The sequence below is a fragment of the Camelus ferus genome, chromosome 1 (assembly GCF_009834535.1).
Source record: "Camelus ferus isolate YT-003-E chromosome 1, BCGSAC_Cfer_1.0, whole genome shotgun sequence".
NCBI lineage: Eukaryota > Metazoa > Chordata > Mammalia > Artiodactyla > Camelidae > Camelus > Camelus ferus.
Window position 1 is genome coordinate 41,681,684 of NC_045696.1, and position 27,350 is coordinate 41,709,033.

The following is a 27,350-nucleotide window of genomic DNA, read 5'->3' on the forward strand; positions in this document are numbered from 1 at the left end:
AAGTAAGCAACATAAAATGTGCAAGTAAACAACATCAATTTTTAAATGAAGGAAGACCAAATCTTCCAAACAAGTACCCCCTAAAACAATGGCACAGCAATGAAGCTTTCTCATATATCTTAAAAGGTGAACACATCCATGCCAGGAATAACACTTCATTTATTTTTATATGAATAGATGTTCCCATGGTAACAAATTCAACTTATGAATTCTTCTTTTAGTTCAATGTAGTATATTAACAGGTTTAATATTACCTTGGCCAGTTTCACTTCTGCTAATGCCAACTGAAAAGCTTACTAGTGCTATAGGAAGCTTACTGTGCAACAAGTGATTTTCCAAATCAGGATGCCAAAAGGTGTCATATCCAATATCCCAACATTCTTACCTCTAAAATAATTGCTAAAAATCAAATCTAGTTAAAAAAAAACTCACTTCCACTAAAGAACAGAGGGGGAAATGGGGGAGAAGCAAGAACCAGACACTTCTAACTAATCATTCTTTTTTTTCATGCCTTATTATCACCCATTAACATTCCAACATCTCCTCAAATTCAGAAAAGTAAGGAGTTGGCTTAAATGCCAATAGAACCACAAAACAGGCAATATAAATGGACAATGAGTCCAATTAGTCAGTGCTTGGTATCATTAAGGGTGTGGCCTCTTTCAGCCAAGCTCTAGACACTTTTTGCAATGGGAAATGTAAACTTAATGATACCAGATCTCCTGGTTTTCCAAAGAAGTTGGAAACCTGCATTTTTATGCAAAAATCTCCTAATTTTTAAATATTGGCTTTTTAAAAAATTTAACCCCAAAGCACACGCCTCTAGCTGGATCCAGATGGCTAGTCTCCAGGTTGCAACCCCGGCTTATACAGAAATCCTTGTCTATCCAACATCATTCTAAAACATCATCACAATATTGTGGTTATTAGAGAGGCCCTGAGTAGAATGCGATTAGAAGACCGGAGACTAAAGGTGCCATGTTCACTGTGAATCACCACTCCTTGCCACCACACCCTGAATGAACTTCTATGACAGCACCACATTATTTGTGTAGAGGTCTGTCTACCACAACCAGACTGGAAACTTCTTGTAGGCAAGGCCACACCTTATTTGTCTTAGTTTCCTCAGCACTTGGCACATGAAAAGCACAAAATAAATATATTTGAGTGAATGAACAAATAAACACCAAATGAATGTAATCTCTGAGGTCAGTCCCCCTCTAACCATCTTTCTCCAACATGGAACTTAGTGAAAAGAGTATTTTCAGTGACTCCACATTTCAAAACTGAGTTGCTCTATAACTGAGTAGAAGTAATGGCTGCACAAATTAATTGTTAAGCCAATTTGGGGCAGGCTTTCTAAATTTCCACTCCTGCATTAAAGCCAAGAAACAAGTATTTCAAATTAATCAACAATTTATCTTCTGCCCCATGAGACAGAAAAGAAGCCTCAAGGAGTAGAAGGAAGCGGGGAATGTGGATTAAGGCAGCCTCCATTCTGTGTCTGTGTGATAATAAAAGATAATGTAGTCACTGTAGACAGTTTAGTCTCTAGTGTTGTTGGGGCTGTTGTTTTACCTGCACTTGAGGAAGCCACTTTCTATTCTACTGGATGCTTCCCTAGAGGTGACGTGTCAAGTGGAGGTTTGAAGGGGACAGAGGAGAGCCCAGGGCAGTTGAGTGATAAGAACAAAAAAGAAAATTCATTCCATGCTGTTTCTGTGCAAATGGGAATGTTTTCTGCCCAGGCGAAAAGGCAGCCTGACTCGGAGTCTCTCATTGGTCAGCTAGCCAGTGTTTCATTCTTCCTTCCCTCCTCTCCATACACACACTGCTCTATAAGCTTTGGAGTCTAAACTTTTTCTTCAATACAATCCTTGGGACAAAAATCTATACTCTGTACCTACATACATGAATTTATAATCTTGGCTATAAAAACTATTTCTGTCTAACTTTTAAAGAACAACACAGTGGCACTCATAGCTTAATTATCACCAAATAAATATGAACCATAAATAAGTTTTCTACCACATGTGGAGTCTGGCAATGCCAAATGTGTGGACTTCATTTAACTAACCATGCTGAAGGTTTAAATTTTCCGAATCAATATTTAGGACCCGTGACCTGACAACTATGAATAACATCCCAAGGATGATGTAAGAAAATATTTGAAATAGGAACAGCTTGGGAAATTCAAGTTGCCAAAGTAAGCAGGTGAGTGTACCAAAGAGAGAAGCCTGAGGGCCTGGTTCTAGGCATGAAACACAGAAACATACTTACCAAGATAGATGGTAAGGTTTCCTGAACACCTGAACTTTGTGTGTTCCACACCTGGTCTTCACTTTGGGGAAGTAAAATTCCTCTCACTGAAAAAAGAACAATATTAAAGAACATTTTTAGTGGAGACACTATTGTATTTGAGGTTCAGGGACAAGTGAAACCCAAGTTCCTCCTTTTTATAGCTCAGATTTGGGTAGAACAGATGGGGGGTACTTGCATAGAAAATGCTTGGTACTTTATTCAGATATTTGACTTGTATTCGCACAGTCTGTCTAGATTATAAGACTCCAACATAAAGAATCTTCCCATCATTACATGTAGGACACCCCTGTATTACCTTCTTTCATTTCTCAAGCAGTTTTTACTCATTTCAAGATTCCCACGAAGTAGCTGTTTAAAGTGACTTTTTTTTTCATTTTAATAAGAAAGTTGAACCATACAAGGACTTAATGGACATCAAACTTACCATCGATAAGCTGAAGGGAGTCAGGATCTGGATTCAAAGAGGAGCTCCCCAGCAAAAACTTCTGGTGCAGTGTCTCAGCAATGTAATCCCTGAAGTTACTAATTGTGTAGACAGCAGTGGGCTTGTCATCCAGTCCCACAAGACCATGGTTCTCCACCTTGTTGGAGTGAAGGCTAATTAGGTCCCAGGTGGTATTGCTGATGGCCTCGCCATTGAAGGTAACTGCATAGTGAACATCTACGCCACTATGGATGAAAAGGGAAAACAGATCAGGTCCTTTTAAGGAAACACACAGAATGGTGCTTTGAACCCCTGGGGAACAAATATTCAACCTCAGGAGTCTCAAAAAGCAAAATTCCATCACCATTCTCTGCAGACTCGGGGTAAACTTTGGCCATCCCCTTCTTCCCAGAGAACAGAGGGTCATAACTCTAAGAACATGGAAAGAGTTCCAAGGAGGCCACAGAGTCAACCCTGCAGAATGCCGAGCATCTTCCTCCCCAACATTCTCACCCCTTCTTTCCTCCTTCAAAACCAACTGCTCCTTTTCACTATCAACCTGCTTCCTCCTTTCCCTATTTAAAAACAAAACAAAACAAAACAAAACCAAGCCTTCTAACTCCAACAATGGGAAATCCTCTTGCATCTCTTTATTATTGTTGCTGGATGAATTATGTACTCCACAGCAGGGAGTGAAGCAATGAAAAAGTTTAATTACTATGCACTAAAACATAGTTATTTATTGTGAAAGGAAAATATGAAATATTCGGAAATAAAGCAAACTGATGATTTGTGAGTTTTTAAAATATCATCCTAGAATATCTTCTAATATGATAGTTATCTAAGTCTCTCAGGAGAGGTACTTTTGTTTGACAGCCCAGACAATTTACAGTCCTATAAAGTTTAATACTGAATTGTAAAAGAACTACTAAGATGTGACGAGATTTTTGGCCTGGTAGGAGTGATAACTCCACAGTTTATGATTTTACTACCCTGTAAGGCATTAAGCAATGTTGTCTCTAATTTAGCAAACCTGTCCCAATTAACTATATAAATTTCTTTCAAACGCTGTAGAAACTAGCTCTCGTTTTCTTTCTGGCTCCCTCACTAATGAGTTGAATAAGACTTTGACAAGTGCTAAGAAGTAACTCTGTCTGGGAATGGGGCCTGATTTTCACTCTCTCTCTTCCCACAAGCAAAGAGAAGATTTCTTGGAATAAAAGGATAAAGTGAAACAGTAGGAGTTGATGTGTCATTTGATAATAGTCATTTTGAAGAAATAACATTGGAATATAAGATTGTTAAGCCAATAGGACTTCTTCTACATTCTAACTCAGATTTCCCTAACAGCTAAAAGCTAACATTTTTGTAAGTGCTTACAATGTGACAGGTATTTCACATGCTTTATCTCATTTAATTTTCATAATAACCATATGAAGGTTTTATTAGCTTCAGATTATTGTTAAGAAACTGAGCTTTAAAGAAGTCAAAAGACCTGCATTTCACAATATTTAGGGGGTAAAGATTCACACACAGATCTGCCTGACTCCAGCATGGCATTCTGAACTACTCTCAGTACCTTTAATTAAACTATTATCAGAAAAAAATCATTATGAGAATGGCTTTGCTCAAATCATCACCCTGGCTCCCAGCCAGTCTATGAGACACAGCCATCAGAGGTAGTGCCCAGCCAGCCACACCAAGATCCCTGTAGAGGAAAGAACACCACTTTCCCAAAGATAAGCCACTAAAATCAATGCGCAGTGGAAACAATCTGCAACCTTCAGACATCCTACAGGAGCAAAATGATGCCCAAAGCAAAGCATACAAATAAATTCAGCACTCCTTCCTCTGAGCTCACTTATATATTCCTTGATTACAGCCTTTGTTGTTTTGTAAAAAGATTTTGCTTATAGTGACTGCTTTGTAGTCTCTCCTTGAGTTTCTGTCTCCAGTGTTTGGCTTGGTCCCTGGCACTAACGGGTACCCAATGCCTATTCATGTAACAGAAATCTATACTTGTCTGAATGCAAAGAGAAAACTGTAGCCTATTCAAGGTATTCATATATATGAAAAAAAGAAAACAGTATCAGCATAATGAGTATGGTCTCATGGAGTCTAGAAAAGGGGTTAGTCAATTAATTTATGTTACTATTTAGTGTAAGTCTTCTGATCAGTGTATTGTGGCTTCCTTATAACACAGATTCCTAGGTTAGAGTCAGCTACAATAGGTTAACCTGGTTTGATGATCTCCCAACTTCCCTTCTCTGATCTCAAGCCTGCAAAAGGAACTTTTGATTGTAACTCCCTACAGACTGTTGATGGGGAAAGAATGCATAAGCCAGCCAATGCACTAATTGGTCAGTTGGCAGACATAGTTCTTGCTTTAAATAGATCAACTTGCATCCTAGGGAATGCATTGTACTTTGTGGTTTGGTAAGCATGAATTGGTCTTTAGAGACCTCTCCTTCCTGGAAGCACCGGCAGTTCTGGACCTGCCCTGGGCCTGGTTGCTGCAGATCACACCCTAGTCTACAGGGGATGCCATGCCGGCATTATGCATTGTACTTCGTGGTTTGGTAAGCATGAATTGGTCTTTAGAGACCTCTCCTTCCTGGAAGCACCGGCAGTTCTGGACCTGCCCTGGGCCTGTTTGCTGCAGATCACACCCTAGTCTACAGGGGATGCCATACCGGCATTATCCATCATCTGCCATACAAGCAGCCAGGCATGATGCTTCTGTCTCACTCTGAGGAACTTCAATAAGGTTTTCCTCCCAGATAAGCTGCCACTTCCAACAAAGTGGTTTAGGGAGCTTTAAAGTGGTAATTGAGCATTTTGACACTTTGATGCTCTACTAACTGGCGAGACATCTGCTTGTCTGTTGTCCAGAAGTTCCCTCAATCCCGTAATTTTTCATTTCAGAATATGATGATTCGTGGGTAATTTTGATCTTCTTTTGTAAAGAAATCAATTCAGTAAAAAACACTAAAGTAACCAAATGATGGCCCCACAGTGAAATAAAACAGTAAGAGGGACACCTACTGGTCAGAACTCACCATACCACATTTGTCCCAGGCATCTAGCACAATGCCTGGCTCACAGTAGTTTAATACATACTTCTGAAAATAATGAAAAACAAATGTTCAACTTTATTCACTAATGCAGGCAGGTAAGACCATTGAATTTGTGCCACTTAATGACAGTATGTGATACTCCTGACTTAATCTGAAGGGTTTTTCGTCTCTAAATATGAAATATTAATTTTTCACCCTAAAGAGCATACATATAACGTTCAGACATTTGTGTCCTCTGAGTAATCATTTTAGGGACACTCCTAGACAGCCACAACCCAACTCTGTGGGCATGTGCATGCTCTTCCCAAGCTCTGTGGAGTGGACCATGCCAACATCTCCAGAAAGACCAGCTTCTCCTTGGGGTTTTTGCCCAGTCTATTAAGATGTTAACATGGCTCTAAGACAGGAAGCAGTGATAAGGGAGGAAAAAAAAGAGAGAGAAGAAGAAAAGGCTGTGCCAGTTAGCACTTGAGTTGGTTCCCAGGCTGTAAAGAAAATCAGACAAAGAGATCAAGTCTTTACTGAAAGCCTACCATGTGCTCTGCATGCTTTTAAATGTCACAGGGAGAAGACCAAGAGATGTTCCTGGATCAAGAAATCTGTGCAAACCCGGCAGTCTGGTTTAGATTACTGGCCTTGTTCTTTATTGGCAAAATATAATTTGTCTTCCAATGTTTCTCTTGGACATCTAAAAATAATACTTCTCATATAATCTACCTGCCTAGTGAGGATAAATTCATCAAAGAAGATAAAATGCCTCAGAGAGATACTGCAATTTACTACCAAGTTTTTGTCCTGGAAAGAGAATTCAAAGAAATGCTTGAAGTATCAGAAAACCACCTATTCTGAGATTGAAGAACTTCAGCGTAACAGACTAAGTTCTGGCATGGCAAATGGGGACATCTCAAGATGCAGAATAGAATAAAGGAAAGCCAGCAGAACAAGGAAGCAAATAAGAAGCAGAATGCACACTGGTGACCAGACATGATATGATTGAAGAAAGCTGTGCTGGCTTACTGCACTCAGCAACTCCAGATTAACCAACCACCAATATATCATCATCCCATGTCTTCTAAATGACACTGAAACAACTGCTACATAGAGGAAACCTTCTCTGTCTGACAGCTACTTCCAGAGACACCAATCTTGTGGAGGTGAAATTTACCATTTCCTATTCTCTCACCTCCAATGCCCTGATTGGCTGTTTGATATGAGCAGATTTTAAGTAGAAATAAATTATGACATTACATCTCATTTAGATAAATCAAGTTAAAGGTATTTCAGAGGAACTCAGATATCCCTTCTTCTCTCACACTTCTGTTAGGAAGAAGGTGCATACTTACAAAGCCTGGAGTTGAAGTTTTGAAGCGTGTATACCAGGCAGATATTTTGTTGATTCACTTCAAATAGGTCCTACTAACTTAATGTGTGCATCTTGAAAGAGGTACAAGCAAACAGAAAATTTCACATGCATATAAATTTTGTGGAGAGAGAGAAAGGTTGTATACTATACGGACTATTTCTGTGCCACACATTCATTCATACACAGCTCAGAATAAAAGTATGCCAAAAAGTTATAAGTAAACTCTGTCAACTGGTCACTATCTGACAACACTGAACAATTTTAAAAACTGTACCTAGGTTAACAATTCTATCATAAAATCTAATGACTTCATATTGAATTGCTATCTGTGCCGCTATAGAGAACTTAGCACTCAGCAACTGAATACCATTCTTTGATCATAGGGTTAACATTAGAGTTTGGATTGTTTTAACATTCTAATAAGGGCAGCAATTAAACAATCAGGCCTTTTGACTGAATACTGACAATCAACACATATACCTATAATACATACACAAAGAGCAGTCTGCCTATAGTAAGAGTACAGACACCCAAATTCTGATTAACTTGGGTAAATATCTCATACCTTCGAGTCATATAACTTATGGCAAATCAATGTGCCTCTCTAAGACAAAATTTCCTCACCTCTAAAAGGAGAATGAATATTAACTCTCATTTTCACTATCTCACAGGGACATAAGGAAATAAAGCAAAAATAAATAAATAAAAGAACCAGTACTTTGATATATCTCTGAAAGCACTCTTAATTAGACCATGTGTTCCTAGAGGCTGGAGCCCAAGTATTATTCATTTTTACAGGTGCAGGGTTTGCCCAATTGCAGACGCTTAGTAAATACTTGCTAAAATAATATAAGTGAAAATGAAGAAGTCAGAAAGCCCTTTACAAATATAAGATATTATATTTATATCTTATATAAATGAAGGCAAAACAACATGGATGGACCTGGAGGTATTACACTTAGTGAAACAAATCAGACAGAAAAAGACAAATACTATAAGTTATCACTTACATATGGAATCTAAAAAAAAAAAAAACGAATATAACAAAACAGAAACAGACTCACAGATACAGAAAACAAACTAGTGGTTACTAGTGGAAAGGGGAGGAGAGGGGCAAAATAGGGGTAGGGACTAGGAAATACAAGCTACTACGTACAAAATAAATAAGCTACAAGGGTATATTGCACAGTACTGGGAATATAGCTAATATTTTATAATAACTTTAGACAGAGTATAATCTATAAAAGTACTGAATCACTTTATTATACACCTGAAACTAGTATAATATTGTAAATCTGCTATACTTCAATTAAAAATAAAAATATTTTTAAAAGAAAATATATTACGATGAAGGAGTATTACTGTATCTCTAAATATAGAAACAGTTACCCTATGAATTTGCTTCGTAAATTCTATATTATGCTTATCAATCTTCCAAGAGAAAGTCAATTTTAAATAAACTTGAATTCAAAGGCAAAAATACTTTCAAAAAGGGGGACTGACTATGCTTTTGTATTATGCTTCTAAGAAATTCCAGAAAGCAGCTGTTTTTGCAAATGAACTATGATAGAGATCAGCTTTTTCCCCTTTATTTACCACTACAAGTGATATTTGATTATACCACTGAATGATAACAGTATACTTGAAAGTGTTTACGTTAATGCCAATTTCATTCCAATTTTAAATTAAGTGTAACTCAATATTTTAAAGTATTTGTCAGATTATATTATACAAAGAATATAGCCAATATTTTATAATTATAAATGGAGTATAACCTTTAAAAATAGTGAATTGTTATGTTGTACATCTGAAACTTACATAATATTGTAAATCAACTATACCTCAGTAAAAAAAACTAAAATTTAAAAATAAAAATAAAATAAAAACTATTTGTCAGTCAGTAGTGTATGAGAGGAGTCTGTAAACTATAGCTTGTGAGCTAAAGCTAGCCTGCTGTCCATGAGTTAATGGATTTTATATTCTTAAATGTTTGAAAAAATCAAAACAACAATATTTTGTGATATATGAAAATTATATGAAATTCAGATTTCAGGGTCCATAAATAAGTTTTATTAGAATACAATAAATGTTTTCAATGTATTGCTTATATCTACTTTCATTTGATAGTGACAGAGTTGAATAGATGCCACAGAGATTGCATGATGTAAAAATTGTTTAAAATATTTGCTATCCAACTCTTAATAGAAAAGGTTTGCTGACTCCTGATCTGTAAGGAGATGGACAGTGATACTGGCAAGGACAAAGGAACTGAGGCATGCTCCCTTTGACTGAAGGCTACCATATTTTCTAAACCACCTCTTCATTCAGTGAACAGTATAGAAAGTGCCAAAAAGTACTCTACCTGCCACTTTCCTTAGGGGACCTGAAAATAAAAATTGAAAGTGTTAAACAGAGTTTAGGATAGTTATAATTGTCATATAACTCATCAAAGTGCAAGTTCTTAACATATTTCCTCTGAAGTGTTTCCTTAAATGAAAATGCTTGTATAGTACCAGATAATGACAAATTTCTGTACATTGAAGGAAGTGCGCAAAAGTGGAGAAAGTGTTCTATTTTAAAATCAATAGTCTTTACTGTCTTTAAGCTTTGTTAAAAAATACTTCTAAACAATTAATATATGGTTATCTCTTTATAAATAAACTTTTTCAGTAGATCAGCAGAAGACTCCAGTTGTTGGCATTAACAAAATTAGGAACACTTTTGGGGGGATACAATGTGTTCTGTGGTATTAAAATAAATGAAAAGGGAAGAAGTTTCTTTAGCACAGGGAACTATGGTCAATATCTTGTAATAACCTTTAATGAAAAAGAATATGAAAATGAATATATATATATATGTATATGCATGACTGGGACATTGTGCTGTGCATGAGAAATTGACACATTATAATTTGCTATACTTCAATAAAAAGAAAGAAAGAGAGAAAGAAAGAGAGAAAGAAAGAAAGAAAGGGAAGAGAAGAGAGGAGAAGAGAAGAGAGGAGAAGAGAAGAGAAGAGAAGAGAAGAGAAGAGAAGAGAAGAGAAGAGAAGAGAAGAAAAAATCAGATGGTACACAGTAAGGTCCCACGGATAAGGAAAGGTCAGGACTGGCTAATCTATAGGTTACTGCATAGCCTTTAATATTATTTATTTTACGTAACAGACACTTAATAGAACTTCCCATATGCCAGGAACTGTGCTAAGCATTTTATAAAAATTAATTTATACAATCCTCATGAAAACTTTTTAAGGACCATTAGCATCCTCATATTACAGGTAAAGAAAATGAGAAACAAAAATAAATAAATAAATAAATAATTTACCCAAAGTATTCCAAAAGTATTTTTTAATAAAGGCCTCACATTCTCAGGTTCTCATGTGAGCTTTAGTCACAACGGGGAGGCAATATTCTGTGAAAAGTGCTCAGGTTGAACTGGGGAGACTGGTCATGGTGTGAGGGTAGGTGGAGGGTCAATTTACCATCCTGGTCCTCTCCCCTGCACCAATAACTAGCTGAGTGTTCTTAGATAAATATAAAGTATTTAAATTCCCTGTGCTCCGGTTTTCTGATCAGAAAAAATGAGGATAATAGTAAGTATCTCTTAGCATGGCTGTTGGGATTAAATGAATTAATATAGATAGGAAGTCTGGCATGCTGTAAATGCTAAGTAAGTGCTTGCTATTATTTCTGGTAAACCCAGAAGCTGTGACAAGGCTATGCCTAAGTTAAAAGGTTGACACTGTTAATTTTGCCGTGAGGTTACACATCCCCACTCATGCTCCCCTGCATCCGAAAGATGGGCCACAGCCGTCACTCATAAATTCTGAGTACTGAGTCTAGCATGAGGGTTAAGAGAGAAAACTATAAAGTCAGCCACTTTGTTTCAAAATCCCTCTTCCACTCTAATTCACGAACGCTCTGACCTTGGGCTTAATACTTCATCCTTTTAAATCTATGTGCTCCTCAGCAAAGTACGTACTACTACTACTATTTATGCCGGGAAGGTTGAAGATTATATGAGGTCAGGAATGTGAAGTGGCTAGTACAAAGTATTCGCTCCATAAATACTCACAAGTTATTACGCTGTGAGTCTTAAGCAAGGAAGAGATAGCTTTAAAAGATGTGTCTAATTTAGCCAGAACTGTTATGTTGATGACTGCATTCCCTCCAGAGTGGCCTTACACCAAGACATCAAAGTCAACTCAGTAGAGCACTCACAAACTTCAGTAGCTTGCTGAGGTCACATCTAATCTGATTTTAGGCTCCCCTCAGTGCCAAATTAAAGCAGTGTAACTTAGCAGCAGCAAGCTGGGGACATGAATTCCTAAGTTTTTACCCTGGCCTAACTACAAATCTAGAGTGTCTCCCTGAATATATTATTTTACCTTTTTCTAGCTCAGTTTCCTCATCTGAAAAACTAGGATTAAGAATATGAACTTAACAAAATAGCACTGAATTACAGCATTCACATCATTTTGAATCATTGTAGTTAGTGGATATATACTAAACACAAAAGATATTCCATTTGAAATAAAGAATGTTGCAAAACAAGTGCATTTTTAAAGTCTATTTACCTAAAGTCAAGTACACGAATGTCCTTGTAGCCTGGTAACCCAGTAAATGCATTTTCAACCTGTTAAAAAAAATTTTTATAACTATGTAGAAATGTAAAAAAGTACAAAGAAAAAAATGCTTTCCAGAGTAGAATATAAAGTGCACTATTTACAACTATTAGAAGCTTGTACACATACATGGATATATATGGGTCAGAAAGTTAAGAAAATTATAATAGTTACTATGTTAGAAAATAGTTTTCACCACAACATGGCCACATTTGTCTGTTTTCATTTTGTTGTTGTTTTTTTTTAAGGTGTTGATGTGCTTTATTTGGGGGACAGTAATTAGGCTTCTTTCTTTCTCAGTGGAGGTACTGGAGATTGAACCCAGGACCCTGTGCATGCTAAGCAGGCACTCTACCACTGAGCCAAACCCTCCCCTGATGTGATTTAATATTGATTTTTTTCCAAATTATAAAAAGCATACTTTTATTGGCAAAGCACTATTTTTTCCTTTATGTGATGCAATATGAAAAAAGGACTAGTTTCCAAAAAAAATGTAATAATATTTTCTAATGAAATTGTATGGATTAGAAATCTGGTCATAGCACACACACTGACACACAGTCAAGTGTTCAGCGTAAAGTGTCTGGTGGCATCTGTTTCCTATTCCTACAACACAAGGGACTATGAACACAGTTAACGTTAAGAAAGAAACCTGCAGACCTGGGCTTTAGGCCTTGATGACTGATCGTCACAAAGGGGGTTATGAAGCAGTCACTGGGTAACTTCACTGGTCAAAAGCTCAACTATGAGCATCACAATTGTAGGAACCAGTTTTATTACTGAGTCTTTAAAATCTAGCCACGTGAATCAATATAAGCTTAGTGACTAGAGGAGAAAAAAATGCTAGATTGGACTAAATACCTAAAAAAAAAAATCAGGTTATACACAAAAACATATTTAACAAAATTGAACATTAAATCCATGTTTCAGAAGGTGACCAGAAAAGTCACTACAGGGCTAACACTACAACATGAGAAGTAAGTTGTTAGTGGACTTGCGGACATTTCTGGGTATCTGCTTGTTTTTTTTTTTTGGTTTTTGGTTTTGTTTCATTTTTGCTTTTTTGAGGGGGAGGGTAATTAGGCTTATTTACCTACATTTAATGGAGGTACTGAGGACTGAACCCAGGACCTTGTGCATGCTAAGCATACACTCTACCACTGAGCTCTACCTTCCCCTTCTGGGTACCTGCTTTTAAAACTAAGTCCTTATATAATCAGGAGAATGGGATTTTTCAAAAATCTTGGTTCACTGAAGATCTTCATGCCTTTGGACAGAGAATCCAAACCTGTGATACTTTTTGGCTGTAAGAATTCACCTTGTTTTATTCTCAGAGTAAAAGAGAGAAGTGCTGTAATTCTTGGAGGGTGGGAGTTAGGGAAAGAATTTCGCAGGACTGGGAATCCGAAGAGTGAGGGTCAGTCCCAGCTCTTTTAGCTGGCAGGGTGGCCATGCACAAGTCTTCTTTCATAGCACTAGTGCTTCCCTGCCCAACGACCACATCAGCTTTTGTAAGATAAAAATGAATGTAGCTGATAGTACTCCATTAACTGCAAAATACTGTACAACTGCATCTCATTATTAACACTAAACCCGTCTCATCTGGGGCTTTGTCATCTCTTGATTCTAAGCACCATATAGGTATTCTAATCCATCACCCCCAGTTAGCTACAGGTGTCCAGTTGTAAGAAGTCATTCCACTTTATTAACATTAAGATTAATAATAGGTGCAATTTATTGAGTGACTGCTCTGTGACTAGTGCTTTGAAATATTACTTCTAGTCCTTTCAACACTCCCAAGAGGTATATATATTCCCAGTTCTACAGTTGAGAAAACTGAGGCTCTGAGACGTCAACTAACTTGCCCAGGATTATGCATTTGGTGAGTGACCGAATCAGAATTTATTTAATTTCCAATCTTTCTAACACTGACACCCAAATGCTTCCCACAGAATTACATGTCTCATTCTCTTTCCTTTGACTCATGATAAATATAGTTTAAAATTGGGGCCAGCACTGGGAAAACTGTGAGGCTCACCACAACTTCTCACCTGAATTAGAATGAAGGGAATGCTGTGTGATATAAAGGAAGGAACACTTCAAAGGAAGGAAACCTGATTTTCCCTTCTACTCCTAGAAGCTGAAATAACAATGAACAAGTTACTTACCCTCCTGGGCTTCATCTATAAAATGGAGATGCTCGCCCACATGACTGCTGTTAGCAAACCAACATACAGCAGCCTGCAGAACACAGAGCACTATGCAAGGATGCTGTGTTGATACCATGGCTGTCTTCAGGTATCCACATGCCCAAGCCTATCACAATGACCTTTCCTGCCCTGATGTCATTCTTGGTGTTGTCCCAAGTTTATCTTACTCTTCTCATAAAAAAAGAGTAACAGCCCCTACACCTCAATCCTTCCCAAGCAGGCTTCCTTTTCCCCTGGGTATCTTCCTGTATTTGCTAAGAAATAGTACAGAAGGAACAATCCCCGTGACTGTGTCCTGCAGGGAGAGAGCTAAATGGCCTCCTTCAGTTTGCAGTAAACATGCGACAGGACCTTCGTAGACATGATCCTGACTCTGCAGTTTCGCACAGAGAAGTGGTTACTGGGAGACATTTTATTCTGGGTAAAGGGATGGGGATGTAGAAACAGGCCAGAGAAGGAACTTGTTTCGTGTAGGCCCAGACCCTTCACTGCCCTCAAATAACTTCAAGCCAGTAGCTACCTACCTCATAAAGTCCCTACTGGAAATGTTTTTCAGAGTGTTTATTAGACTTTCTCCAAATGTGCAGTCATTCTGAGCAATTGTTTACCCAAACACAGAGGTTTATTAAAAATTCCTTAATCCAAGGGCAGAAAGAACCAAACAGCTGATCCAAGACACTATCTGATGCCAGGTGGCCACTGGCCTGGCTAACATTTCTTCCACATACCACCCAGACTCACAGCTTGGCCACACAGCTAGGAAAATCAATCATCTGGCCTACACTCCCCATGTCTGATGGCTGCAATGATGCTCTTTGGCTGAAAGATGCACATTTTTATTTCTCATCTAGACACAGTGTCTAGAGGAAGAAATTAGTCCAAGGTAATGGAATTAAAAAACTTGGCCAAGGAGAACCCCATCAAGAGGGATGGAAAAGAAATAAACAGGAAGGAATGATGTGCACTCTCACTGGGCAGAGAGGGGAGACGGGCACTCAATGCCCTACTGTCTACACAAGAGCAAAATCACACAAGAAGAGGGCCAAGAATGGGTCATTTCCGATGGAAAGAATCTTGAATTCAACTCCTATATAGAATTCTTCCAGAAACTAAAGTTGTGGGATGGGCTACTGTACAATTCTTTAAAGAAACCTCTTTTTTAAAATACTTCCAATAAGAGGGAAATTTACTTTTCATTGGATGTCCTTTTGTCCTTTGAACGTGGTACCACGTACCATCTATGTATTAACTGGTCAAAAATTTTCAATTTAAAAGAATAACAACTATAAATTAAAAAGAAATTAAGTTTAATGTTCCCTCAAGAAAAATGACACACTGTATATAGTTTCTCAAAGATGCTCATTTCTCCAAATATTGTCAAGTTAAAACCATGCCATGGAACACATTTCTTCCTTGGCTGTGCAGCAAACATTGGAAATAGCATTTATTTGTTAGTAGATGGCAAATGCGTACAAAATTTTGTTTCATTGAAATAATTTATCTGTCTTTCTGTGAACTTTTCACAGCATTTTCTGAAGAAATGACTAAGTCACCACTCCCTGAACCAAGTAGGTGGAGAGTTTGAATTCTAAACCTACATTTAACCAGTGTTGTGAATATGGGAAAACTACAACCCCAGCAAACTATCTTGTATACCAAAAAAATCACCACCTCTGAAATAAACTCTTCCGCAAGGCGCTGGTGGTAGAAGCTGGAGGGATCCTGTAGTTCTTTCTTGTATTGCTCTCCCAAAAGGTGGATACTGAATTCTGCAACCTGCTCAGTTGCTGGTTTTGTGGATTCTTCTATCACATTCTCAATTTCATTGCTAATCTGGATTTTTAGAGAGAGAACAATAAATGTCAATGATTACTTATTCAATCAACAAATATTTATTGATCACCTATATGTCAGGTCCTGTGCTAAAGACAACTTCTGATGGTGACTGTTTATATACTATTTTACTTTGAAACTAACTGGTAGACGTTAAGACATAGGCTAGTATTAGAATTACTGTGTATTTGTACATTCATTTCAATACACAATGACAGGTTCAGAGAAAGATAGAAAATTTTCCACAGATAACCACTGAAGTTGACTGTTTATAAGTGAGTAGAAAAAGAGCTGAAATAATCCGTCATTAATTATTAGAGAAATGCAAATGAAAACCACAATGAGGTATTACCTCACACCTGTCAGAAAGGTTATCATCAAAAAGTCTACAAATAACAAATGCTGGAGAGGATATGGAGAAAAGGGAACCCTTGTACACTGGTGGGAATGTAAATTAGTGCAGTCACTGGAAAACGGTATGGAGACTCCTTAAAAAACCAAAAATAGAACTGTCATATGACTCCTGGGTACATATCCAGAAAAAACAAAAACACTAATCCAAAAAGATATGCACCCCAATGTTCAGAGCTGCATTATTTATAACAGCCAAGACATAGAAGCAACCTAAATGCCCATTAACAGACAACTGAATTAAGAAGATATGATACACACACACATATACATACACATACACACAATGGAATATCACTCAGCCGTAAGAAAGAATGAAATACTGCCATTTGCAGCAACATAGATGAACTGAGAGAATATTACGCTTAGTGAAATAAGTCAGACAGAGAAAGACAAATACTATATATTACTTACATATGGAATCTAAAAAAATAATACAAATGAATGTATATATGAAAAAGAAATAGACTCACAGGTGTAGAAAACAAACGTGTGGTTACCAAAGGGGACAGGGCAGGAGGGAGGGACAAATTAGGAGTATGGGATTAACAGATACAAACTCCTATACAGAAAATAGATAAGCAACAAGGATATACTGTATAGCACAGGAAATTATACAAAAATTTTAATAAATAAATAAAATAGAAGGAAAAACTTTTTAAAAGAAGAAAAAGAGTTGAAATTATCATCTAAAAATAGCCTAGAAGGGTAGTTCTCAAACATTTTGGTGTTAAGACTCCTTTAAATTCTTAAAATTCATGAGGAACCAAAGAAGTTTGGTTTTTGTGGGTTATATCTATCGATATATACCAAACAAAAAATTAAAAGAAATTTTTAATACATATATTAATTAATTAAATACAATAATTTTAAAATAAGAAACTCATTACATGTAAAAATGAATAACATATTTTGCAAAATAAAAAAAATAGTGAGAAGAGTAATGTTTATATTTTTACAAATTCTTTAATGTCTGGCTTAATAGAAGATGGCTGGATTCTCATACCTGCTTCGGCATTCAATATGTTGTTTTATATCTGGAGGGAACTCTAATACACAAAGATAGATGCCCAATGTTCATAGCAATGCTATTTACAAGATGTGGAAACAACCTAAATGTTCATTGACAGATGACTGGATAAAGAAGTTATAGTGTATACATACATATACAATGGAATACTACATAGCCATAAAAAAGAATAAAATGCCATTTGCAGCAACATGGATGGACCTGGAGATCATCATTCTAAGTGAAGTAAGTCAGAAAGAGAAAGAAAAATACCATATGATATCACTTATATGTGGAATCCTAAAAAAAAAGACACAAATGAACTTACTTACAAAACAGAAACAGACTCAACAGACATAGAAAACAACCTTATGGTTACCAGAGAGGGAAGGGATGGGAAGGGATAAATTAGGAGTTCAAGGTTTACAAATATTAATTAATTTATATATATAAAATAGATAAACAATAAGTTTCTACTCTATCGCCCAAGAAACTATACTCCACATCGTGTAGTAATCTATAATGAAAAAGAATATGAAAACAAATATATGCATGTATATGTATGATTGAAACATTATGCTGTACACCAGAAATTGCCACAACATTGTAAAGTGACTATACTTCAATTTTTTAAAATGTTATTTTTGTTGAAGTTCATGAATATAATCTAGTCACACAGGTATGTGCTGGGGAAGGCAGGAATACTTAACAGCCTTTTCAGATAATCGTGGTTATTGTTTTCAGGTCCTATGCCAAACTCAGCAAGTGGTAGGTTTTTAAAGGTTAATTGTCGTGTGGAATCTGAAACCATATCAACAAACTTTTTGTACTCTGTAACATCTAAATTCAGGTCTTTCACTAGCTAAAGCTGGAACAATTTGAGCAACAAAATAAATAGTGGATTATAATCTAAAAAATAAAATAAATATCCATGAGTCTGTACTGATATAAGTAAATAATTTAGTAAACAAGTGAGAAAGAGCTGACAATGGTTTCTTACAGAAGATTCCAATTAGTAAATGTAGAGGGTCTGAGGGGAATAGAACAACACTACTAGCACCACACAGTAATAACTGTTGAATGCAAAACACACGTGTGCTCTTCTAATCCAAGTCCCTCCAATTTGAAACACAAGAAAAACAGGGTTTGAGACAGAAGAATGGCTAGCCTAAGGGCTCACAGCAAACCAATGGCAGAGTCAGGAAAAGAGCACAGGGGCTTTTTACACTGTTTCAGTTTTCTGTCCTGATGGATCATATAACCAGAGACTTTCAAAACTTCACAATTGTGAAAAGCCTCAAAGATTCCACCATCCCTTCTGATGCTTGAATTCTCTCTACAGTATTCCCAACAAATATTTGTACATCCTCAGTTTAAATGGCTCTGATGAGAAAGTCTTTGAAAGATTTTCAAAGGCAGACCATTACATTTCCAAAAAAGCTCTCTCATGGTTGGAAAGTTCCTAATATTAAACTCAAATATATTTCTCTGTAAATTTCCACTGATCCCAGTTTTGTAACCTGGAACATATATAAAAACTGTAGTCCCCAGAGAGAGCCCATCAAATTAGTACAGGCAGCTATCACGTCTTCCCTGACTTTTCACCATCTCCTTTCCTCCTGATACTTCTCAGGCTCTTAATGTCTTCCTTAGACTGTGGTACACACAATTGAGGTCTGATCAATTAAAATATGGTATGACTATCATCTCCCATATAGTAGACTCTAATTTCTATTAATGTATCCTAAAATTAGTACACTATAGCATACTTCCAAAAGTGCACTTCACAGCATTTGGGATTGTGCAGTTTCACAAAAATGGGCATAGGAGTGTATTTATATTTATTTATTTTGATTTGGATTTGTTGTACTTCCTTAATATGAGGCTTTACGTTTATAATAAATTCAGAGAAATTTTCATCATTATCTATTATCATTAGATATAGATATATAGATGGAGATAGAGAGATATCTTAAAAGTAAATGAAGGAAACAGCCAGATTACCAACAAGGGAGTAAGAACTGAATTGTTAGATGAGTTCTCAGGAGCAACAATAAAAGTTAGAAGATAGTGGAATAAAACATTGACAAAAAAAAAAAAAACCACAACCAAACTCAATCTAGACCTTAATATAGATTTTTAAGTATCTTTCTAGAATAGAGAGTTAATAAAGAAATTTTCAGGTGACCAAAAACTGAGATTGAACCAGTGAGAAATTCTCACTAAAGTAATATCAGAAGCATATATTTCAGAAGGAAAATTATTCCAAAAGAGAGGTCTAAAATGCAAAAAAAAAAAAAAAAAAAAGTTTTAAGAAGCCAAAATGGTAAACATCTGGGTAAATACAAAACAAACAAACTTTAACTGTATATAACAAATATAATACAGTCTAACTTGTGGGATTAAAAAGAGAGAACTAAAAGAGAGAAAGAACAAAAATACTGAAAAATATTATATAAAACAGTAGGGTGATCATTTGAATCATTCTAACGTTCTAATGTTCCTGCATGACTCAGGAGAAGAATAAAGATTCTGAAAAACTTAAATTTTGCTGATTAAATACACATAATAATATACAGGGTAAGTACTATATATATGAAGACAGAAATCAAGTACGTAATTTCTAAAAGAGTATCTGGAAAACATATTAGTGAAAAAAACTGAACTGTAAAACTGTACATCAGACTTCACTTTGAACTAGAGGTACAGGCTCTCTAATTCCCGTTATGTACCTCTGTGCTGCTTTGTCTTCCTACTGGTTCTATGCACTAGCTTCAAGTCATCCTCTCTGTTTTGGAACGCTCCATCCAATTGATTACACACAGTCCCTTCATTTCTATTACAGGGAATTCTGTCTCATCCTGTAAATGTTTCTAGACCTAAATCATAACTGTTCAGACTCCAGTTCAGAACTACAGTATTACTTTTTATTCAAATATTTATCAAATGCCAGTATTTTCCAGTACCATCTAATATGGACGGTTGTACTAAGGGTAAAAGTACTGATTCAGACATCTCCTCAAGGATCCCAAACCACCACCAGCCTTGTTCAGTGACAGGGAAGGAGCTTAACCTGACTTGATAGATGTTAAAATGTCCAAGCTGGTAAGAGAAGGTGTAGGGTAACAAAATTGTACCTTTCTAGTGAATAAGTTCAGTTTGCTGTGTATTAAGTAATCTAGGATTTATGCATTTTTAATAAAATTTCTAACAAAATGTTTCTATCTTCCTGAAAGTGTACACTTTTCTTTTAATTTGACTGTGATAGCCAGTTTAATGTTGTTTAGTGGACAGATTACTATTAGTAAAGATGCATTTTAAAAGCCTGGTACTTCTTTAATTTTAAACTACATTAAAATCTATATCCTTTCCCTCTGAAGAAAAGACTAAGTCCTGATTTATTAAAGGATAGAAGAACAGAGGCAAAAACCCTCACAATCAATTATGTACACAGCCCACAAAAGACAGTAGGCTTACCCTGACGACACTTCCCCGGGCCCCAAGTCATCTCACTTACAATTTGAAGCCATCCTTTGCCAAAAAGCAGGTTTACTTGGCTCACCAAGGAATCGCAGATTCTTTTTAATGTGCTAGTTTTAGAATCTACAACATTTCCACAAAGGGAACCACCTGAAGTTTTGTGTCACCTGAGAATGGACTATAAATCTCCTTTAACCCCTGTCCTCCAGGTGAGAAACTAAATAACAAAATAGAACATCACTTACACTCTCTTCTGGCTTCTCCAAGCTGCTCTCTGAGATACCTTCATAGGAGGTCACTCCTGGATATGGAACACTGAGACTAGCACCTAAGTAGAAAAGCAAAAACATGTATGAAGTCAGTCCCTGACGAAATTAGAATTCATATCAGGAAATAAGAAACTGATTTCAAAGCTTCTTCTGTAAGTATCTGCATGCCTAGAAATTCTGTGCATTCTAACCTCAAGACACATTTATTTAGAGCCTCCCCAGCACAAGAAATAAATATGACTCATTCAATAATTCAACAAGTATTAATTGATACCTACTATATGGCAGGCTTTAAGCAAGACACCAGGGATACAAAGTTCCTATCTTTAAGAGTCTATCTAGTAAAACGAACTCTCAGAGAGGGGAAGTGGGTGAAGGTTGGAACTGGCCATGAATTATAACTTGTCGAAGCTGGGCCTCATTGTGCTATTTTTCTACATGTTTGAAATTTCCAATAAAGAAGACCTTCTTAAAAAAAATTAAGAATAAAGCAATTTATAGGAAATACAGAGGTCAAAGAAACATGTTAAAGTACACCACAAATGCAATCAGAAAAATCCTTACTCTGGAAAGCCTTACAAGACAAATGACAAACGGTGGAGCTAGAAAGGTTCATCTACCTTTTGACATAAGCAGTGGTTATAGGGTTTTTGCCTATATAATTCTTTACGTTGTACATTTGTTTTAAGCAGTCTTCAGATTCGTATCATACTTAATAATTTAAGATTCTTAGAAACCTACATCATAATGTCATAAAATAAGTAAAAAAAAGAATTACTTTTTCTAGAGGGGGAGGCATAAATTAGGAGTTTGGGATTAACAGATACACACTTCTATATATAAAATATGTAACCAATAAGGGCCTACTATATAACATAGGTAACTAAATTCATATCTTATAATAACCTATAATGGAAAAGAATCTGAAAAAAAATAGTTTTGTGTGTGTGTGTGTGTGTGTGTGTATATGAATCTGAATCATTTTGCTGTACACCTGAAACTAACATAACATTGTAAATCAACTATACTTCATAAAAATAAATTTTAAAAAATTACTATTTCTTGAGACTCTTGAACAACACATGGAGAAAGAAACATAGTATTTTTTAAATGTGAGCTGAAAAATGTGCTCACTTGCAATTAAATAATAAACAATTTAAAAATTGCATAAAGGCACAAAAGCATACCTCCCAATGTTGAGGTATCACCAACAGGAACTGGAGATGACAGTTCGGGGCTAGGAAAAAAAATGTTTGGCGTTAACAACATGATAAAATGTGAGAGTTTATTTGGGGGGTTGTTTTCCTAAAAGGAATTAACTAGATCTCCAAACAAGGATTACCAAACCAAAGCACTGAGCAGCAAATTTAAAAACTAGTAATAATAGTCTTTACAATTCATTTACTTTTACATTTTTGATGCCTACTCAACTAGAGTCACCCTACATAAAGTAATCCCTTAGTTAAAATTTCATAACCCTGTTTCTTTTCTTCTCAGTTCTTATCACTATGTGAAATTATTCTGTTCATTTATTTATCTACTTCTTTATCTCTGTCCCCTGCCCCCTTAACTGTCTAGAATGGCATTGTCCAACATGACAGTCAGTGGACATATGTGACAATTTAATTTAATATTAAATGAAGTTTAAAATTCAGAACCTCATCCACACTAGCCACACTTCAAGTATTCAACACATATGGCTAATGGCTACTTTATCGCACAGCCCAGTAATGAACATGTCCATCATCACAGAAAGTTCTATTGAACAGGACTGCCTCAAGAATCTAAACTCCATGAGATTAGGGACCTTACCTGCTGTATTCTTGCCATATCTCCATCCTAAATCAGAATCAGTGCCACCATTTAGTAGGCACTGAATAGATATTTTTGGCATAAATAAATAAATACTATTGGCCAACCAGTGTAGTGTAGAAGGCACTTGGCATATAGCTGTGAACGAAACACCCATGGTCTATGAAGGTTACAGTCTTATAGAAAACAGACAACAAATAAATGATTACAAATTCAACAAGTAGTACAGACACGAAAGTACTGGCTGCTAAGGGGAGCACGTAAGCCCAAATCTCATCTCATTTGAGAGATCACAGAAATCAGAAAAAAAATTTAATATAAAAAAGTCAAGCTTAGAGAACTGATTTGCTGTAGGCCATACTGCTAACAGGTGTCAGGTCCCCCAGCCATGCTTTTACCACGCCAGTCTGCGACTGCAAGCAAAGATCAGAAGAGATCAGAGGATAATCTGAGAAAGCCCCTGCTCTAAAGAAAAGAAAGTGGGTTTCTGCAAGTCCAAATTTCCACATACCCCAAAATATTTAATTTAAATTATAATAATTGAATACTCTCTCTGACTTTACACAAGTGAGCTTTAAAAAGTGATTTAATCACAGTCAAAATGTCTCCTTCTCAGACTTGCCAGTGCCGCAGTAGGTCCCATTCAGATTTAGATTGTCCTGCTGCTGTAAACTAGATCAGGGGGCTGGGAAGGCAGACTCAAAGCCACCAGATAAACATGCCACACATCCTGAACCATCAATTTTTTACTTGAAGCATAGATAAGTAGAGAGCTAAGTAAGAACTGATAGGAAATTTAAAACATTCTAATTAAAACAAATGTAGCTATATATTATAGAGTAGACTATAAAGTTTAAGTGAATATTAAGATAAAATATGATAATTCAAAAACATTTCATGACTGAAACGAGTCAGGGAGTTAACTAGGGCCATGCTCCCTAAACCCCCAGGCTTTGGCAGAAAATTTGAGAAACATAGGTTAAAAAAAATCTCATCATAAAGATTCTTCTGGTTTAAAAAAATACTATCTAAGAAAGAGTAACGTATTAGACCAGTACACCAAATCCATTACTATTGGTTATTTATAGTGCACTTGCAGGAAATTGCTTACTGAGTGAGCTGTCATCCAAAAGAACCAAAAGGAATATAACATTTGGATAAGTCATTATGATGAATGATGAGTAATGGGTGATGAGAAAGGCTTCTTGGGTTGCAGGAGATGGAGCTTAAAAAATGGGATTTCAGATGCATTTGGAACAGACATTGACACAATAAGGCTTGAATAGGGTTTATTAATTGCCTACAAGGCAGAACCCCTTCCCAGTATCTTCATTTTATAGATGAAAAATTGAGGTCCAAATGGGCAAAGCAATTTTCCCAGGGTCACACAATGACTTGATATGGCCAAGCCACACCTAAAGTTCCCATTCATATCCAGTTCCCTTTTCAATAATAATAACAGCAAGTGGGGAAGGGTATAGCTCAGTGGTAGAGCACATGCTTAGCATGCACACGGTCCTGGGTTCAATCCCCAGTACAACCATTAAAGTAAGTAAACCTAATTACCTCCCCCAAAAAATAAATAAATAAAAACAATTTTAAAATAGTAATAATAGCAAAAATGATTACAACTAAATTTATCATTTGCCAAGCACTGTGCTAAGTGCTTTACCTTGGTTAACTCAATTCTGGCATCAATCTTCAGAGAAAAACTCTATTACCACGATTTAGACATATGAGGAAACTAATGCTAGGAGAGATTAAGAATTTGCTCAGGGTCACAGAGCTAGCCAACGAAGGAGCTGTGATGTAAAATAGGGCCATCTGATTCTAGAAATCTCACTCTTTTCCACCTCAATTCTAGACAACATGGCCTTTATGTGACCCATTCTCTCTAGAAGAGCAACCAAGATGGTTTTACTTAGTCTTAATTATAGTGATCTTATTATATAAATGACCTAAAAATCAAAGTATATGAGGACCCAGAAAGAAAGAGGAAGGGAAATCCAGTCAAAGTTGGAGAGCTCTGAAGAACAATTGGATAAGAAGAGCAAAGAAGTTCAACTAAGACAAAGCACAATACAGTCACTAGAACAGCAAAGTGGGACGACATGGCAGAAAAACCAGACCTCACCTGGGGTTGGTCAAACCGTTCCCCACATCCAAATCGAACTGAAGCTAATTCTCTAAGTAAGCATTCAGAATGGAGAAAGTTTGTTTACTTCAGCAGAACAAGATTTCACTTAGGGAATTCAAAATAACATTACTTTAATGATGGTAAGTAGGCAACTCTCAGTAACTCAAGTCATTTGTCTAACACTCCAACACTGAATCCCCTCATCCTCTCACACTCCTTTCAAAAGACAATAAAGAACACTTAACAACAAGAACCCTTTCACATGCTCTCATTAGGCACGCCTCCTGCAGAGAGCTAGACCAGAGTCACTCACAACAGAGCTAGAACAGAGTCGCTTTGAGTCTGGAGACAGAAATACTTCATTTCTAGGCCAAACTACAAATTTGGAAGTTGGTCGGCTAAGACTTTTAGTTTAATCCCAGCAGCAAACCACCCCCTACTGTCTTATTTCCTCAGCTTATCCAGCACATAATTTACTCCTCACAGTTACTGCCTAATCATGTCAGTGGAATTCAGATGGAATTGTGTCAAAAGATATCACAGCCCCATGGAATATATGGCTAAAAATATAGTGAAACAAGCCAGCAATAATTTCAAAACTAGATTACTACTCCCCTTTACAATTTTCTATACTTTACTTTGCTCTAGAATCTATTGACTGTAATCAGCATGTGACCACAAAAGAACTCCAGGCAAGGAGTTAGGAATCCTGGGTGCTAGTCCCAGCTGTATCACTAACTTTGCATATAACTTGGAAAAATATCTCAGTTGCTCTGGGCCTCAAGAACTAATCTCTAAAACAGGAACACCTCCTACCCTGCTTACTTCACAAAGATGTTGATGAAAACTAAGTAAAATATTATATGCAGAACCATTATGAAAAGTAGGAAATGCAAAACAAACATAAAAGAAAATAGGGGTTAATGGCACACATGTCATCCCAAACAGAATAAAATATATGCTGAAAAAAAGATGTGTATTTGTCTTTGTGATCATGATAGGCATCCTTATCTATAAATCTAAGTTAACTGAGATACCAGGAAAAAAATTCCAAAGATCCATCCTTACATTGAGAATAGCATCAGGGTCCTGATAATAGACTTGGGTGATTGAACAGAAACTCAGGTATTCATTTAACAAACACTTAGGCGCACATATCCTAGACTGGGCTCTGTGCTGGTTATTGAAGATACAACAGTACGATGAGATGGCAGGGAGTTAAGCAGTGACTGGACCTAAATGGAGACGCTTTCAAGATGTCTGGCTGTGATGGAGAAAAGCCATATTTATTATAGCTTGTATGTGCTTCTTAACCATACAGGATGTGTAAGGTGTGCTATCATTTTTATTAGGTACAACCATGAAGATTACTGGCACTGGCAGGACCCACCAGATTATTTAGTGCACTGCCTGTGTGTTGCAATGGCAATCACAAGGAAACTTCGAGCTCTGCCTCTCAGTGGTGAACCCACACCTGAAACACCACATGGCCCCACATCTAAATAGGTGCTCAATCCCAGGCCCCAGCATAGACTTGGTGGTATCATCAGCTGTATGAAGTGAGACCACAAAGAGTCCCACTTCCCTCCTGTTTACTCAGTTTGATTTGAAACTTACACACACCCCACTACCACCCACATGTGTGCTCTATCTTTTGCCTGGACTTTGCTCTCCAGGCTGGATCTCTGAACACTGACTCACCTAGTTGGTTTTTCAATCTGTCCTTCCATCTAACTTGAGGCAAAATTCAAGACTCTGATCTGAATTGCATGCCCTGGTGGTGCTTTTCAAAATAATCACCCACATGCTGGCATAATCTAGATCTTGAGAGTGTGGACTGAATTGGAAATCCTTAGTCCCTGTAGGCTCGAAATCCCTCAGCCTCCATGATCTGCTTTCTGCTCAGGAGCCAGAAATGACCTTAATCTTAAGCCTAAAGACCAACAGAGCCAAGACTCATAACAGTGGAGGATTCATCAAGGTTGTGCTATTCCTATGTTTCAAGATCATAATCATCATTACATAATAAAGTGACTCGTATCACCACCCGTCATTTAATAAAATATCTCCCACTAAGGTATACCATTTTAGATCAATATTATCATTAGCCTGTAAGCCTCAACAACAGTAGATCATTTCATATTCCATTTCCAAAAATCTGTTTTCTCACCCAAGAGAAAAGAACAAGTCTGCCTCCTGGTAAGTTCAGACAGTAAACAAGCATAGTGGTTATGGAAATGGTCTGGAAAGGGAAGTGGCCTCAAGGGGAGGAAAAGCATTTGAGACTTACCCGCAGGCCAGGTCATTGCAGGAACTGGCGAAAAAATAGGAAGGAATCATTAAATTTGGGGTGAGTCTTGGAGTAGGTATAATACCTCT

General features: G+C 36.7%; 1 protein-coding gene across 1 annotated transcript in view; it reads right to left on the bottom strand.

The window, feature by feature from the left end:
- Window positions 1-27,350, bottom strand: part of IMPG2 (interphotoreceptor matrix proteoglycan 2) — a 65,243-nt gene that overhangs the window by 25,032 nt on the left and 12,861 nt on the right. The window contains exons 5-12 of the mRNA XM_032477927.1: window positions 27,262-27,285; window positions 22,210-22,259; window positions 20,999-21,081; window positions 15,692-15,853; window positions 11,763-11,821; window positions 9,549-9,569; window positions 2,747-2,991; window positions 2,281-2,366 (exon numbers count right to left, since the gene is read on the bottom strand). Of these exons, the coding sequence (XP_032333818.1) occupies window positions 2,281-2,366; window positions 2,747-2,991; window positions 9,549-9,569; window positions 11,763-11,821; window positions 15,692-15,853; window positions 20,999-21,081; window positions 22,210-22,259; window positions 27,262-27,285 (730 nt within the window). The remainder of the gene's footprint in view (window positions 1-2,280; window positions 2,367-2,746; window positions 2,992-9,548; window positions 9,570-11,762; window positions 11,822-15,691; window positions 15,854-20,998; window positions 21,082-22,209; window positions 22,260-27,261; window positions 27,286-27,350) is intronic.